The sequence below is a fragment of the Bos javanicus genome, chromosome 18 (genome assembly GCF_032452875.1).
Source record: "Bos javanicus breed banteng chromosome 18, ARS-OSU_banteng_1.0, whole genome shotgun sequence".
Taxonomy (NCBI): Eukaryota; Metazoa; Chordata; class Mammalia; order Artiodactyla; family Bovidae; genus Bos; species Bos javanicus.
The window spans coordinates 58,038,909-58,055,526 of record NC_083885.1 but is presented as its reverse complement, the minus strand read 5'-3'; the positions used below and the strand labels follow the sequence as shown (position 1 = coordinate 58,055,526).

General features: G+C 42.1%; 1 protein-coding gene and 1 non-coding gene across 3 annotated transcripts in view; one reads left to right on the top strand and one right to left on the bottom strand.

The window, feature by feature from the left end:
- Positions 1–1,911: 1,911 nt before the first annotated feature.
- The window catches only part of ZNF613 (zinc finger protein 613), a 41,280-nt gene continuing 26,573 nt past the window's right edge, over positions 1,912–16,618 (bottom strand). Inside the window, exons 1-5 of one of the 2 annotated variants that reach the window (XM_061386334.1) lie at positions 12,637–13,774; positions 10,735–10,935; positions 8,750–8,876; positions 8,375–8,467; positions 1,912–3,655 (exon numbers count right to left, since the gene is read on the bottom strand). In XM_061386334.1, coding sequence (XP_061242318.1) covers positions 1,965–3,655; positions 8,375–8,467; positions 8,750–8,876; positions 10,735–10,749 — 1,926 coding nt within the window. In that variant the 5' untranslated portion in view covers positions 10,750–10,935; positions 12,637–13,774 and the 3' untranslated portion in view covers positions 1,912–1,964. Of the gene's footprint in view, positions 3,656–8,374; positions 8,468–8,749; positions 8,877–10,734; positions 10,936–12,636; positions 13,775–16,618 lie in introns of those variants that run through there. The other variant, XM_061386333.1, reaches the window with a different exon arrangement.
- Positions 7,901–7,973, top strand: TRNAW-CCA (transfer RNA tryptophan (anticodon CCA)). Its single transcript has one exon. It is a non-coding gene; the product is annotated as a tRNA-Trp (tRNA).

Sequence of the window (16,618 nt, the reverse complement as noted above, 5' to 3'; positions counted from 1 at the left end):
CTTCATTCCTTATATGTCCTTTTCAACTCATGTAGGGGTACACATACTTTGATTATCTTTGACTGTGGGTAAAATTACCATAGGCATGAAATCTAGCCTTTAAACAATTGCCAGCTCAAAGGTGGAAAGAATTTCCTCTTAAGTTCATCACTGTCATCATCTCTAGGTCCCAGGACAGGACCAAGTCAAGGGAAACAGTTGTTAAAAAGTTTTTTTCTGGATGGTGTGTATATAGCAAGGGAACTGTCTTCTAGAGCCAGAGCTTTGCTGATAGATTATTCATGAATTTTGAGCTCTGTTCCTCCGAGTGAGACGTATAAAGTTAAGCACATCCAAACATGCTGGGTTACATTGTCAGATTAAACGTATTTCATTTCCTTTGAAGGACTTTGGTAGGCTGAAACAACAAACTGAGTAAAGTTAGAACTGAAGAAATGCAAGAGCTAACCATATAATGATCCTGGGTGGGAAAAGAAGACTCATGTCCCTTCAAAGAGGGGAGTGTTAGTGTTAGCTGCTCAGTCATGTCTGACTCTTTGTGACCCCATGGTCTGTCCATAGGATTCTCCAGGCAAAAATACTGGAGTGGGTTGCTATTTCCTTCTCCAAGGGATCTCCCCAACCCAGGGATCGAACCCAGGTCTCCTGCATTGCAGGCAGATTCTTCACCATCTGAGCTACCAGGGAAGCCCACAGAGGGGAATGTATCACATTATAACTTTCAGAGATGAAGTGCAACAGAGACACCTTCCTTTCAATTAAGGAGTCACTGAGGTCAACATTCAGAAAACTAAGATCATGGCACCTGGTCCCATCACTTCACAGGAAATAGATGGATAAACAGTGGAAACAGTGTCAGACTTTATTTTGGGGGCTCCAAAATCACTGCATATGGTGACTGCAGCCATGAAATTAAAAGACGCTTACTCCTTGGAAGGAAAGTTATGACCAACCTAGATAGCATATTCAAAAGCAGAGACATTACTTTGTCAACAAAGGTCCATCTAGTCAAGGCTATGGTTTTTCCTGTGGTCATATATGGATGTGAGAGTTGGACTGTGAACAAAGCTGAGCGCCAGAGAATTGATGCTTTTGAACTGTGGTGTTGGAGAAGACTCTTGAGAGTCCCTTGGACTGCAAGGAGATCCAACCAGTCCATTCTAAAGGAGATCAGTCCTGGGTGTTCATTGGAAGGAATGATGCTAAAGCTGAAACTCCAATACTTTGGCCACCTCATGCTAAGAGTTGACTCACTGGAAAAGACTCTGGGAGGGATTGGGGACAGGAGGAGAAGGGGATGACAGAGGATGAGATGGCTGGATGGCATCACCGACTCGATGGACATGAGTTTGAGTGAACTCCAGGAGTTGGTGATGGACAGGGAGGTCTGGCGTGCTGTGATTCATGGGGTCGCAAAGAATCAGACATGACTGAGCAACTGAACTGAACTGAACTGAACTGACACCAAAATTAGGAATTTGATTCCAGGTGTACTGTCCTACAATTTGATATATCAAGTTAAAATTGTGACAGCCATCTCTAAAAGATTCATTTTCATAGGGTTTGTTATTTGCTTCATGCACTTTCTGATATTTTGCTGAGACGTGCCATAGTTGGTGTGTTCAGAGTTTCATTTCTACATGATTTCCTCTGCCAACTGATGACTAGGAACATACCACGGACCCATTTACTGCCTTCAGAGGTCCAACGGTTTCTCTCCAGTGTGAACTCTGACACCTACTGAAATCTTATTTCTGGGGAAGGACTTCTCCAGAGTCATTACATTTATGCCAACTATGACCTCACTGACATATGTGACCTATGAAAGCCCTGTTAGGGTCTATCTTTCCATGAGAGGCTTTCCCAGTCTCCGTGTTTATACTATTTGTCTCAGTATACACTCGCCAGCCATACAAAGAGCCAGAAGGTTTTATTCAAGGGTTTTCCAGCTTGATTGAATGAGTTTATTCCTGTGTGTCTTTTGTGACAAAAATATGACATAATTGACCACTGAGGGTGCTACCACATTCACTAGGTTTCTCTTCTGTGCAAATTCTATTACCTGTTGAGGGTGCATATCTGCCACCTAGCTGTCCCACAAGGGGTATGTTCTCATCTTCTAGGGGCTTATTACTGTGGGATGGAGTCTGAACTGCCACAGAAGGCATCTGCACAGTCACCACACTAACAGGGCTTTTCCTCTGTACCATATCACTTGGATGTGATGGGCTGAGATGCTTTGAGAAAGCATTTTCCAACTTGACTGAGTCGCCACGTTTCTCTCTTGCATGTAGCATCCCCTTGTGATACACAAGGCATGACAAGTGGGAGAAAGCTTTCCCGCAGTCATTGCAGCCATAGGGTCTCTCTCCTGTGTGAATTCTCCGGTGTCTGTTGAGACACGACTTATCCCTGAATGCTTTCCCACAGTCATTACACGTGTAGGGTTTCTCTCCTGTGTGAATTCTCTGGTGGTTAATGAGACCCGACTTGTGTGAACAGGATTTTCCACATTCAGTACACACAAAGGGAGTCTTTCCAGTGTGAAATCTCTGATGCGAGATGAGGCAGGTTTTCTGGCTGAAGCCTTTCCCACATTCAGTGCATACATAGGGTTTCTCTCCAGTGTGAGTTCGCTGATGTATCAGGAGATTGCCTTTCTGGATGAAGCCTTTCCCACATTCAGTGCATACATAGGGTTTCTCTCCAGTGTGAGTTCGCTGATGTACAATGAGATTGCCCTTCTGAATGAAGCCCTTTCCACAATCGCTACATATATATGATTTCTCCCCTGTATGAGTTTTCTGGTGTGCATTGAGCTGCGATTTCCAGCGGAAGGCTTTGTCACATTCCGTGCATTCATAAGGTTTTTCTCCCGTGTGAGTTCTCTGGTGTTCCATGAGCCTGGACTTCCTGGAGAATGCTTTGTCACACAGGCTGCACCCATGAGGTTTCTCTCCTGTATGAACTCTCTGATGATTAATGAGCCGAGACTTCTTGACAAAGCCTTTCCCACAATCGTCGCATATGTAGGGCTTCTCACCTGTATGAGTTTTTTGATGGATAAGCAGCCGTGACTTCTTAGGGAAGACTTTGTCACACTCATTGCATGCATACTGTTTCTCTCCTATGTGGGTTTTCTGGTGTTCATTGAGTCTAGACTTTCTAGAGAAAGCTTTCCCACATACACTGCATCTGTGGGGTTTTTCTCCTGTGTGAACTCTCTGATGATCGATGAGGCGGGACTTCTTGATGAAGGCTTTCCCACATTCAGTGCAAACATGAGGTTTATTTATCTGTTGAGTTCCTAGACATGTAATGATCTGTGAATTTGTGTTCATGGGAATTCCACACTCAGGAAGCTTACTTTCACTGTGAAATTCCTCATGCTTTGCATGGAGGAAGAATTTTCCATTTACATTAGCCTTAACGGGGTTCTTTACTTCATAGTTTCTGTTCTGGCTGATTGAACTTAAGTTTGACTTCAGTGTTTTCCCATGTAAGTAAAGTATATCATGATTTTGCCATAAAGGACAATGATTTTTGCTCTGATAAACATTTCCAAGTGCATTATGTTCATGACATTGTTCCATTCTTTTTGGACAGCTTTGATTTTGCAAGTTCTCCTGTAGAAGACAGTCATCTTTCCTCATTTCTAGGAAAGAAGAGAAGAATGAACCTTCCCATGAACTTGGTACAGAGTGAAACTGTTTAACAAATGCCTTTGGGTAGGTGGGCTCTTTACAGACAATACTATGAACCTCAGTTTAAAGAAACTCCAAGTAGAAAAGAGAACCCTCCTACACTGCTGGTGGGAATGTAAATTAAATTGGTGTAGCCACTCTGGAAAACAGTATGAAGGTTTTAAAAAACTAGAAATAGAGCTGCCATACAATCCAGCAATCCCACTCTTGAGCATATATCTGAAAAAACTATAATTTTAAAAGATACATGCACCCCTATGTTCACAGCAGAATTCACAATAGCCAAAACATGGAACAACCTAAATGTCCATCAGCATTCAAATGGATAAAGAAGATGTGGTACATAATGTAATACTACCCAGACATAAAAAAAGAATGAAATAATGCTATTTGTAGCAACATGGATGGACCTAGAAATTACCAAACTAAGTGAAGTAAGTCAGAAAGAGAAAGATATTATATCACTTATATGTGGAATCTAAAATATGACACAAATGAATTTGTCTATGAAACAGAAAGACTTACAGACATAGAGAACAGACTTGTAGTTACCAAAAGGGAAGCAGGGGATGGATTGGGAGTTTGGGATGAGCAGATGTAATCTATTATAAACAGGATGGATAAACAACAATGTCCTCCTGTATAGCACAGGGAATTATATTCAATATACTGTGAGAAATTATAATGGAAAAGAATATGAAAAAGAATGAAACACTTTACTGTATAGCAGAAATTAACACAAAACTGAAAATCAACTATACCTTAACTCAAAAAAAAAAAAAAGGAATAAACTTCAAGTAAATATGTTTGTTATTACCTGGACAAGAGTACAACACAATAATATAAATAAAGGGTAAAATAAAGGGTAAAATAGGGCACAGATGAGGTTAGAGCATTCAAAATGAGCAAATACAGATTTGGCTGTTTCGTAATTGTGAACTTACAAAGTATGCTGACAGTAAAATAAAATCAAGTTATTATGAGGCTCAGACAGTAAAGAGTCTGCCTGCAACACAAGAGACCCAGGTTCAATCCCTGGGTCAAGAAGATCTCCTGGACCAAGAAGTGGCAACCCACTCCAGTATTCTTGCCTGGAGAATTCCATGGATGGAGGAGCCTGGAGGGCTGCAGTCCATGGGGTCACAAAGAGTCAGACATAACTGAGTGACTAACACTTTCACTTTCATTATCAACAAAGACAGAGGGCTATTTGTTTCCAAATGATGTGGCACACTTTCATACATCCATAAATCTTTATTAAATTATGGCTATGTATCAAGCATTATGCCAGTGATGAGGAAATAGAAACAAAGTCCTTATTGTCACTGAGCATAAATTCCAGTTAGGGTAAAACTGAACATTAAAGCAACAATTAAGAAGGCAGGAGCAAATTGTGAAAAGTGGTTTGAGGAAGCAATAGAGAACCAGGTGGAAAAAATTAGGATATAATCTAGAGAAAGAAAAAACAAGGTTCATTCATGGTGGCTATGATAAATGTAAGGAATCAAGTGTTATTCCCGATTACCTGACCTAGGCCACTGGATAGATGACTAGTGGTTTTTAATGAGATGGGGACTATCACTGAGGTTTACAATGTTGCTAAATCAAGTGTGCATCTCAAAGCATATCAACCTTCAGGTAGGTTCTGGATATTCAAAGCAGACATGAAAAATTCAACTGAACATACAGATCCTGATAAAGGTCCTCACTGAAGACAACACTGTGGGAATCATCTGTATATAAATATTATATAAGGATAGGGGATAGGATGAGATATTTGGGAAAAAGTGTAGACTGAAAGTAGATGAAGGCATGGGTTGAAATTTATAGTTTTTGTAACATTAAGATTTTGGGGTTTTTCAAAATATTTATTTATTTATTTGGCTGCACTGTGTCTTAGTTGCAGCATATAGTATTTTTTTTTTTTTTTTAAGTTGCAGCATGTGGGATCTAGTTCCCTGACCAGGGATCAAACCCAGGCCTCCTGCATTGGGAGCTCAGAGACCCAGCCACTGGACCAACAGGAAAGTCTTACGACTTTGAGTTTTAAAAAGCCCAGTGAGGAGCACTCAACATTGACTATACTGATACTAATAAGGGAAATAAGCAGTCCTGTACTCAGGAAACTACAAGGGTTTTAGGACCGCTAAACCAAGGTCAAAGACCAAGATATATATGTATCTTATATCACAATTTCATACTAGGGAACTGGCACCTTTTTCTTTTACCCTTTGTACATGTACACATGTTAATATCCAAATTGTTTCCATTTCATTGTAACAAACCCTAAGCCCACCTCTTGCCACTAACAGCATTTTCTTTCAACAGCCTACATATTCATCCTGGTTTCCATCATTTAAGGAATCCTAAAGGATCACACTACTGATCTCAGGACTCTTGACAGTTCACCTGCCATTTGTCTCAGAACTATTGGATGTACTTAACTACAGCTCACACTACTGCCACCCAATTAAAAAGTAAGACTACATATCCAAGGATAATATAAACCAAACTCACAACGCCACCACTATACCTCAATTATAGCTGACCCTTGAACAACACGGGGTTAGGGGTACAGACCCTCCTCGAAGTCAAGATCCAATTTAACTTTATAAAGATCAACTTTATAGACATCCCTCTGTAGTCAAGGATTCAAGCAACCTCAGATAGCATAGCACTCTATTACATATTTATGGAAAAAAATTCCACATATAAGTGGACCCATTCAAACCTGTGTTATTCAGGGTCAACTCTACTAACAAAGACCAGAACAGTTAGCCTGGAAATAAAAGTTATATGACCAACATTTACTTTATTTATCCATGTACACATTCCACTTGTTCCTGTACAATTACCTCCTAAAACCGGCCCTCAAGGGGCTTCAGGCTAATCTTTCAACAGTTCCCTCAAGACCTAGCATGTTTCCAACTTCATACCTTCATTCTTTGGTCTCCATCATCTTTACTTAAATCCCACCTATGCCTTTTATGTATCAGGCTATTGCCTTCTCATTCTATGTCATTTTGTAAGCTCTATTTCACCTATATTTTGGGTGGGGGATGCTGGGTAGGGCTGGTCACCAGAAAGACCAAACCCTGATCAGATGCTTGGATCTGATCCAATTTTCAGTCTCACCTCCACCTCTATTCTCCAGAGAGGGGAGAAGGGCTGGAGACAAAGTCAGTGATCAGTCATGCCTAGGGGGATGAAGTCTCCATAAAAATAACCAAATTACAGGATTTAGAGGGCTTCTGGGTGGCTGAACACATGGTGGTGATGGGAGAGCATTATGCCTAGACACGTTGTGGAAGTCCCTCAGCCCCTTCCCCACACCCTGCCCTGGGCACCTCTTTCATCTGGCTATTCCTGACTTAGATCCTTTCATAACAAACTGGTGATCTAGTAAGTGCAATGGTTCTCTGAGTTTTGTGAGCTGCTCCAACAAATGAATTGAACCTGAGGGGGGAGTCTTTGGAAGCCCCAGTCTAGAGCAAGTGAGTCAGAAGCAAAGGGTACAACCTGGACTTGTGTTTGGAAGTGGAGTTGAGGGGCGGTGTCTGGTGTGATGGAGCCCTTAACCGGTGGGATCTAATGCTTTCTCCAGGAAGACAGTGTCAGAACTGAGTTAAATTGTACGACATTCTGCTGGTGCCAGGCTTCCCAGGGGGTGCTAGTGGTAAAGAATCCACCTACAAATGCAGGAGATGCAAGAAATGCAGGTTAGATCACTGGGTCGGGAAGATCCCTTGGAGAGGGAAACAGTAACCCTCTCCAGTATTCTTGCCTGGGAAATCCCATGGACAGAGGAGCCTGCTGGGCTATACAGTACATGGGGTTGCAAAGAGTCAGACACGACTGAGCACACAAACATACAGCTGGTGTCGCAGAGAACTGCTTATTATGGGGAAAAACCCAACACATATCTGATGTCAGAAGTGCTGTGAGTGTAGCAGTGGTGAGAGAACAGAGGAGAAACACAGGAAGACCGAGGCTTTCCCAACACACATCTATGAAGAAAAAAAATCGAAGGTTCCAGAGACTGCCTTAAGGGTTTATCTTTCCTCCCTCCACAATTTATATGTTGAAACCCTATCTGCCAATCAAAGATGATGTGAATGTTAGGACTGGAAATAAATATTATCCAAAGGGGCAAGAAGGTGCAGTTGCCAGAAGATAGTGCTAAAAATCTTGGGGCTTCCTTGGTGGTCCAGTGGTTAAGACTCCAGGCTTCCAGTGCAGGGGCCCCAGGTTTGATCCCTGGTCAGGGAACTAAAAAATTTCCCTAAAACAAGTTCTGACTAAAAAATTGTGTGGCCAAAATTTTTTAAAAAGAATTAAACATGTCTCTTCAGAGAGAGGCGTGGAAGGTATAATTTCATAGCAAGGAAAGCAGAAGAAACCATCAGTGATACAGTGCTGGGGACAGGACAGGAAGATTTGAGAATTCTAAACAGAAACTTAAGAGAAAAAAAAATCAAGATCAAGATGAAATAAACAGGGATGAAATCCAAGAACAGACATTCTTTGACACGCCTAAAAGATAAAGAGCTCTTCTATGAGAGCGTTGTGGAAGCTTGGCTTCCATGTTGTCAGACGCTCATGGCTGTGACATCTCTGAATGATGAGAACGTAAGTCCTGCGGCCAACCCAGTGCTGGTGCTCTCACTCACCTGGACAGATTCGACTGTGGACTTTGTCTTCCACGGGCCACAGTTCTCCTCGTTCCAATCTGGAGAGAGCAGCTGGCTTGCTGGCTTGATACCCTGTTCATGGGAAATGAGACAGACAGGCTCTTGACTTGGGTTGTGGTCTGCCAGCGTGGAGTTATATTTTAGGAAGTACACAGTGTGCAGCTTAGCCAAGAGAAGGCTCATCTCTCAGGGAAGGGCACGTCATACTCTCTAGTCTGGGACCAGAGAGGAAACTGAGACTCAGGTACCACTTCAGGGCACCATGGACACGGAAGAGCTTTCAGAAGCTGAAGCCAAAATAAGAAAGGCCACTGACTGGGGACTCTCTGAGGGACCCGGAGGAGCCGTCCTCACCCACAGACACCAGGTTGCTATAGTTCTCCAGCATCACGTCCCGGTACAGGGCCTTCTGAGGAGGAGCCAGGAGCTGCCACTCCTCCCACGTGAAGTCCACGGCCACATCCTCCAGTGTCAGTGATCCCTGTAACAACACAGTCCTGCTAGAGTGTTTCTCTGGTTACCATAATAGAAGGCATGTGAAGGAAGTTGTTCTGCTCTCTTTCCTTTTACCATTTAGGCTACATCTATATACAGAGGTGTTTTGATTTTTTTTTTTAAACTACATTGTCATAGAAGCAAAATCTAACCATGTTCAAACCTATTTCCCAAAATATTCTGTAACTGTTCAGTCAACCATCATTCAACAAATCAGAAGTTTCTCTAATGTCTTCATTAAATCCTTTTGCTAAACTAGAAACATTTGCAATATAGAGTTGAACCATTTGCTACATATATAACTTTTTTTGAAGCAAGTATATATGTACCAGGCACTAAGTATATTCTAGTGACACCCGGATGAATAGAACATTCCTACATTCACCATAAATCTTTGTAACCATTATCAGAATCAACTGTGAAGAAACGCCACACACTATAATTACAAGATATATATGTTAGGAGGAATAAAGACATCTTTCTAAAACATGTCCAAACAGTGAGAGACTAGGAAAGCACATTATGCAAACTAAGAAAATAAATAGCATCCTTCAAAAAACACACAAATACTTACGTACCTATGTACATTATTTATATTTACATTACCAGTCAGGTTCACAGCATACCAGATACATTGCAGAGATAATAAAATGAATGGTAAGATCTGAAGAAAGTACTCAAAATGCAGCACAAACATATAATGATGGACTATATATATAAACCAGAACAATAAATAGAGGACTGAGAGAGATCTCACATTCCCCAACTCAGTTTATGAAACTGTAAATACAGTCATAGAAGGGCACTATCCAAAGGCCTAAGAGCTGAGCGAGATCCATGCACAAACATCTGCACAGACACAGAGGCAGACAAACTCAGTGACTGGAAGTACGTACTCCTGCCTGTTTGTTAAGTGAAACCAGGGGATTAGGAAAGAAGCCTGTGAAGAGGACTCTTACTTTTTGCTAGATGTACTTCGTAATCACTGGAGGGTTTTTTTTATTATTATTTCTTAGGCTGCACCCGGTCTTCAATGTGGCAGGATCATTTACTTGTGGCTGTGAACTCCTGGGCTTCCCTGCTGGCTCAGCGGTAAAGAATCCACCTGCCAATGCAGGGGATATGGGTTTGATCCTTGGTCTGAGAAGATACCCCATGCCTCGGAGCAACTAAGCACAACCACTGAACCTGTACCTAAGAGCCTGTGCTCCGCAACAATAGAAGCCACTGCAACGAGAAGTTCTCGCACTGCAGTTAGACAGCAGCCCTTGTTTGCCGCAACTACAGAAAAGCCTGCACATCAATGAAGACCCAGCACAGCCAAAAATAAATAAAATTATAAAGAAAAAAAAAGAAATGTTAAATATAAGTTTACCCTTGACAGCAAGGGTAACCCATAGGATACTCCAATCACGCACGCTGTGCCAACATTAGTCCTTCAGTGTAGATCCCGTTTACAATATATTCCTGATGCTACTTTCCCTTGATGCTGAACTTATTTATTATTTTTTTTTTTCTGAACATTTAATTTAATTTTATTTTTCAACTTTACAATATTGTATTAGTTTTGCCAAATATCGAAATGAATCCGCCACAGGTATTCATGTGTTCCCCATCCTGAACCCTCCTCCCTCCTCCCTCCCCATACTATCCCTCTGGGTCGTCCCAGTGCACCAGCCCCAAGCATCCAGTATCGTGTGATGCTGAATTTAAATCTAAATTTATTTCTGCACAAATCCTATTTTTCCAATTTGTTATTTTCTATTGAATTCAATTGCGTTTTACAGTCCCCCCAGAAACCAATTACAGAATGATGGAAGGAATAAGACAAGCCAAAAAGTTACCTGGTCCTTGATCATTTTCTTCTGATATATTGAGAACTGGACAAAGACTAGGATGTGTCCTGAGTCTCCTTTTGGACTTCCCTCAATTTCGGGTTAGAAATCTTAGTCCCAAGGCAGTGATGTCCCTGCAAGTGATGACATCGAGGAAGGGAAACCTCCTCATGTCACTTGATGTATCTTGTATCTTGATGTATCAGGGACCTGTGGGGTAAAAAGTAAATTCTCTTTTGAGTGTCCATTTCCTCAGGGCTCAGATGTTTGTCGTTGATATTGTCACTGACCTAATTTCAAGGTCACTTGTCCCTTTATTTGGGGACACAGAGGCTATACATGCTGGAGCAATAAAATAGAAGATTGTAAATGTGAGGATAGTGTTTCTTCCTTCTGTGAGGTGGAAGTGGGGTGACTGTGAAGCGGGAGATGGGAAAAGAGAACCAGCACAACACGAAGCTCCCACAGCAGGGGAATTATCACAGGCCAGTTTCTGGAAAGAGAACATACAAACGTGACAACCTGGACAGCTTTGCCCTGGAAACCATGTGTGCTCATGGACCTGCTGAACTACTCCACAGTGCGAAAGAAACAAACACAGGAAAACCAAGGGGAAAAAATTAAAGTGTACACATCAAGATTATTATTTGTGGATATATCCACATTTAGTGGGCTTCCCAAGTGGCTCAGTAGTAAAGAATTCACCTGCCAAGCAGGAGACACAGGAGACAAGGGTTCAATCCCTGGGTTGAGAAGATCCCCTGCAAAAAGAAATAGCAACCCACTCCAGTATTCCTGCCTGGAGAATCCCATGGACAGAGGAGCCTGGTGGGATACAGTCCATGGAGCAGCAAAAGAGTCGAACATGACTTGGCAACAAAACAACAATAACTCATTTAGTAAAAGTATAAAAACAAGTTCAAGAAATGTGATTACAATAAAAATCACTAAATTGTACACTTGAAGCAGATAAACTGTATGATGTTTGAATAAAAAAAGTTATTAGGAAAAAACTATGAGTAGAGCTCTAATTATTTGCTTACTAAAATATTTAGAGGGAAATGTATAAGTGTCTGCAACTTACAGTGAAATATACCCCCAAAAAAGTAAAAAGGTGGGTTGATGATGAATAGAAGAGTGATATATGGATACATATACAATAAAGGAAACACAAAAAAATCATGATGATAAAATCTAGATGACAGGCACACAGGAATTCAAATGTATAATTCTGTAATCCTTGATATATGTTTGAAATTTTTCATAATGAAATCATGGGGGATGGGGAAGCCTATAATAATGAGGCAGGGTGAGCAAAAACCAAATCTTTTCAAAATAATTGCTCTTCTATGCAATAGAAAATTAAAAGTCAGTAAAAAGATCCAAAGTAAAAAGACACCATTCACAATGGCAAAAAAGTTAAAAAATCAAGATGGAGATGAGGGACAGGGAATCACACTCGTGTAAATCCAGAATTCATAACCTGTTCTCAAAAGTGCTGACTATTTAAGCCTTTAAATTCTATCTAAATGAATGTACATATTGAGTGATGCCAGTCATTAATGGCATAGGTTTGTAGGAATTTTTAAAAAAGAATTTTCACAGAAAAAAAATTGTATGATACATTCATTATGAATATTTATGATAGGAAATTAAATAATGAGGCTAATTATACCAATATTTCAGCAGTTTACTGGAACTGTGAAAATCAAGCATAGAAAAATGAGGACTAAAAAGTAAACTTATGAAAACTTTAAAAAACGTGATCATTGGAGAACAGAATTGGGGTAACAGAGATGCTTTTGTACTCCTGTTAGAACAACTGTGCAAGGAAATATTTACAAGTGTGTGTGCACACACATAGTAAACGAGCAGAAAAGGCCAAATCCTCGTTTTTAGTAGAAACCTTACCACTTTAGATGTGCTTAGTCCTCGGTCTCCAACAACGCTTTCATTTCTACCGGTCCGAGAGGAAAAGATACAAAAAGCCAAAGGCGATTTTACAAACGAAGGCTTGGACTTGAGGAACTGAAGGAGAAAGTAACGTTTGAAACACCCACCCACCGAACAGCTTCCGCTTTCACAAACCTCTCAACTGACACACCTGGACACCACCCCCCCTCCCGCAAACATTGGATTCATCCCCAAACCTGCACTAGACACCCAGGTTCGCTGACCAGGCGTCCCCCGATCCTGTCATTAAACCGCCTACTAAATCCCGAATCCAAACCAGACACCACTCTTATTGACAAATACCACTCCCTGCCGCAGTCCTCAATGAAGCACGGCCAAGAGACACAAAACCCCGATTACGGATTTTCAATCCGTGATCTCGACTGGACTAAACACCAGAATCCTTCAGAACTGACTCCAACGTCACCCCAACCATAAAATAGCCCAGTCACCAACTCCCACTTGCTTCCTCTTCCTCCACGGACAGCATGGCTCCACCCAACTCGGACGCGAACGAAACCTCAGTCCTCTCATCCTATTCCACGCAGAAATTCACACACTACCCTGATTTTCTCCTGATCCCACCGAGACCTCCTCGAACCCGCACTTCCGAGAATTCTTTTTACTACTGCGCTCTAGCTGGACTACGGCGGCCGACTAGGGGCTGCGGCATTTGTACGAAGCAGGCACATCTGTTTTGTTTGGTTGCTGTTGTTGTTGTTGTTGTTGTTGTTTCGGCTTTTCCAGGGAGCTAATGTCTGCGCCCTGCTCGCCACGGAACCCGAGGCTGCCATCTTTTAGGAATTGCCGTACAGAAAGCCAGGCACAAGCACGGAAGTGACAAACGCCAAACCACCCTCACTTCTCTGCTCCTCTTTGCTCCTTCGCGTCCGATTGTAGCCCGACAGGCTCCTCTGTCCATGGGATTTTTTTTTTTTCCAGGCAAGAATACTGGAGTGGGTTTATGCACTTCGTTCTCCCGGAGAATCTTCCCAACCCAAGAATGGAACTCGCGTCTCCTGTATTACAGGAGGATTCTTCACGCTGAGCCAGCAATGATTTGCACCTTAAACGCTCCCTCAGCAAACTACACTGATTTCCGCCCAGAAAAGGGGAGGAGAGCAGTCAGGAGCCAATGGGAAGAGGGAATCCAACGTCTGGGGAAATTTTTTGCCCCTGATACTGGGCTAAGCTTGAGCCAGTATCAAGGGCCGAGCTTTCTGAAAACAAGAGTCCAGAAATTTTGTAAGGAATAAATAAGATAACTCCGGGCAGAATAAAAAGTCGTACAAGAAAGGAAAAGTAATCATAGTATACTAGTGGTTGAACTACAGTAGTACACAGTATATAGTAGTATATAAGCTAAGCTAAGCTAAGCTAAGTCACTTCAGTCGTGTCCGACTCTGTGCGACCCCATAGACGGCAGCCCACCGGGCTCCCCGTCCCTGGGATTCTCCAGGCAAGAATACTGGAGTGGGTTGCCATTTCCTTCTCCAGTGCATGAAAGTGAAGAGTGAAATTGAAGTCGCTCAGTCGTGTCTGACTCCTAGCGACCCCATGGACTGCAGCCTACCAGGCTCCTCCGTCCATGGGATTTTCCAGGCAAGAGTACTGGAGGGGGGTGCCATTGCCTTCTCCGATAGTCATATATAAATAAAAACTACTTATAGTTCCCAGGTCCGGCTACTTATAGTTCCCAGGAGACACAGAAGACGCGGGTTCGATCCCTGGATCGGGTATATCCCCTGGAGGAGGGCATGGCAACCCGTTCCAGTATTCTTGCCTGGAGAATCTCCCGGACAGAGGAGCTTGGTGGGCTACAATCCACAGGATCACAAAGAGCTGGACAGGACTGAAGTGACTGAGGACATGCGCGCACAAGCAACATAATGTAAACACTAAATCTGATCCAATCATAATTAAGAACTTTTTGGCCAACCCATAATATAACTCTATTGGAAGAATGAGGGAAAGGAAATGCTTGTGTGAAGAGAGCTGTTTGTGTTTGTAAGAGAGGTGTTTTGAAGCTTCCTACAAAGAGGAGACAATATCCCCAAATTAAAGCTCCATTATGGCTCAGTTGGTAAAGAATCTGCCTGCAATGCAGGAGACCTGGGTTCCATCCCTGGGTTGGGAAGATCCCCTGTAGAAGAAAATGGCAACCCACTCCAGAATTCTTGCCTGGAAAATTCCATGGAGAGAGGAGCCAGGCAGGCTACAGTCCATGGGATCACAAAGAGTCAGACGTGACTGTGTGACTATCACTTTTTTTTTTTTTTAATCATCATGTGAAAATTAACAAATAGAACCTCATTTGAAAAATGGACTTGGGAGGCTGGACTCCACCAAATGTTTGGTATCTGAAGTATCCTAAGGTATAAAAAACAGTTTTCCTTTAGTCAGTATTCCTTTTGCACAGCTACTTTGGAAACAGTCTCACAGTTCCCCAAACAGTAAACAAATTTACCATATGACCCAACAATTTCACTCCAAGGTTTATATTGAAGAGAAATGAAGGCAGATGTCCAGACAAAAACTTGTACATAAATGTTTACAGCAGCATTATTGGTAACAGCCAAAAGTGGAAACAACTCAAATATCAATCAACTGAAAAAATAAAAATGTGCTATATCCATATAACAGAATATTGTGTATGCATGTGCTCAGTAGTGTCTGAGTCTTGGCAACCTCCTAGACTGTATTGCTGCCGCTGCTGCTAAAGCACATCGGTTGTGTCCAACTCTGTGCGACCCCAGAGACGGCAGCCCACCAGGCTCCTCCATCCCTGGGATTCTCCAGGCAATCCACTGGAGTGGATTGCCATTTCCTTCTCCAGTGCATGAAAGTGAAAAGTGAAAGGGAAGTCGCTCAGTCGTGTCCGACTCCTCGTGACCCCATGGACTATAACGCACCAGGCTCCTGCATCCATGGGATTTCCCAGGCAAGAGTACTGGACTGGGTTGCCATTGCCTTCTCCCCTAGACTGTATTACTCAGGTATAAAAAGGAATAAGTACAGAAACATGCTACAACATGGACCAATCTTGAAAGTTTATGCTAAGTGAAGGAAGCCAGTTACAAAGACTACGTATTATATGATCGAATTTATGTCCAGAGTAGGTAAATCTAGAGATAGAAAGTATATTAGTGGTTGCTTAGATATGGGGAGCATGACATCCAGTACCATCACTTCATGGCAAATAGATGGGCAAACAATGGAAACAGTGACAGACTTTATTTTGGGGGGCTTCAAAAATCACTGAAGATGGTGACTGCAGCCATGAAATTAAAAGATGCTTACTCCTTGGGAGAAAAGCTATGACCAACCTAGACAGCATATTAAAAGGCAGAGACATTACTTTACCAACAAAGGTCCGTCTAGTCAAAGGTATGGTTTTTCCAGTGGTCATGTATGGATGTGAGAGTTGGACTATAAAGAAAGCTGAACACCAAAGAACTGATGCTTTTGAACTGTGGTGTTGGAGAAGATTCTTGAGAGTCCCTTGGACAACAAGGAGATCCAACGAGTCCATCCTAAAGGAAATTAGTCCTGAATATTCATTGGAAGGACTGATGCTGAAGCTGAAACTCCAATACCTTGGCCACCTGATGAGAAGAACAGACTCATTGGAAAAGACCCTGATGCTGGGAAAGATTGAAGGCGGAAGAAGGTGACAACAGAGGATGAAATGGTTGGATGGGATCACCAACGCGATGGACATGAGTTTGAGTAAGCTTCGGGAGTTGGTGATGTACAAGGAAGCCTGGAATGCTGCAGCTCATGGGGTTGCAAAGAGTCGGACATGACTGAACTGAACTGAACTAAAAGATGGGGAGAATGAAGGCTGAATTGATAGTTATAAATATCCACAATATGATTAAGAAAAAGATAATCAACCTAAAACAAAAAAGCAATAATGACATAAGAAAATAAATAATTT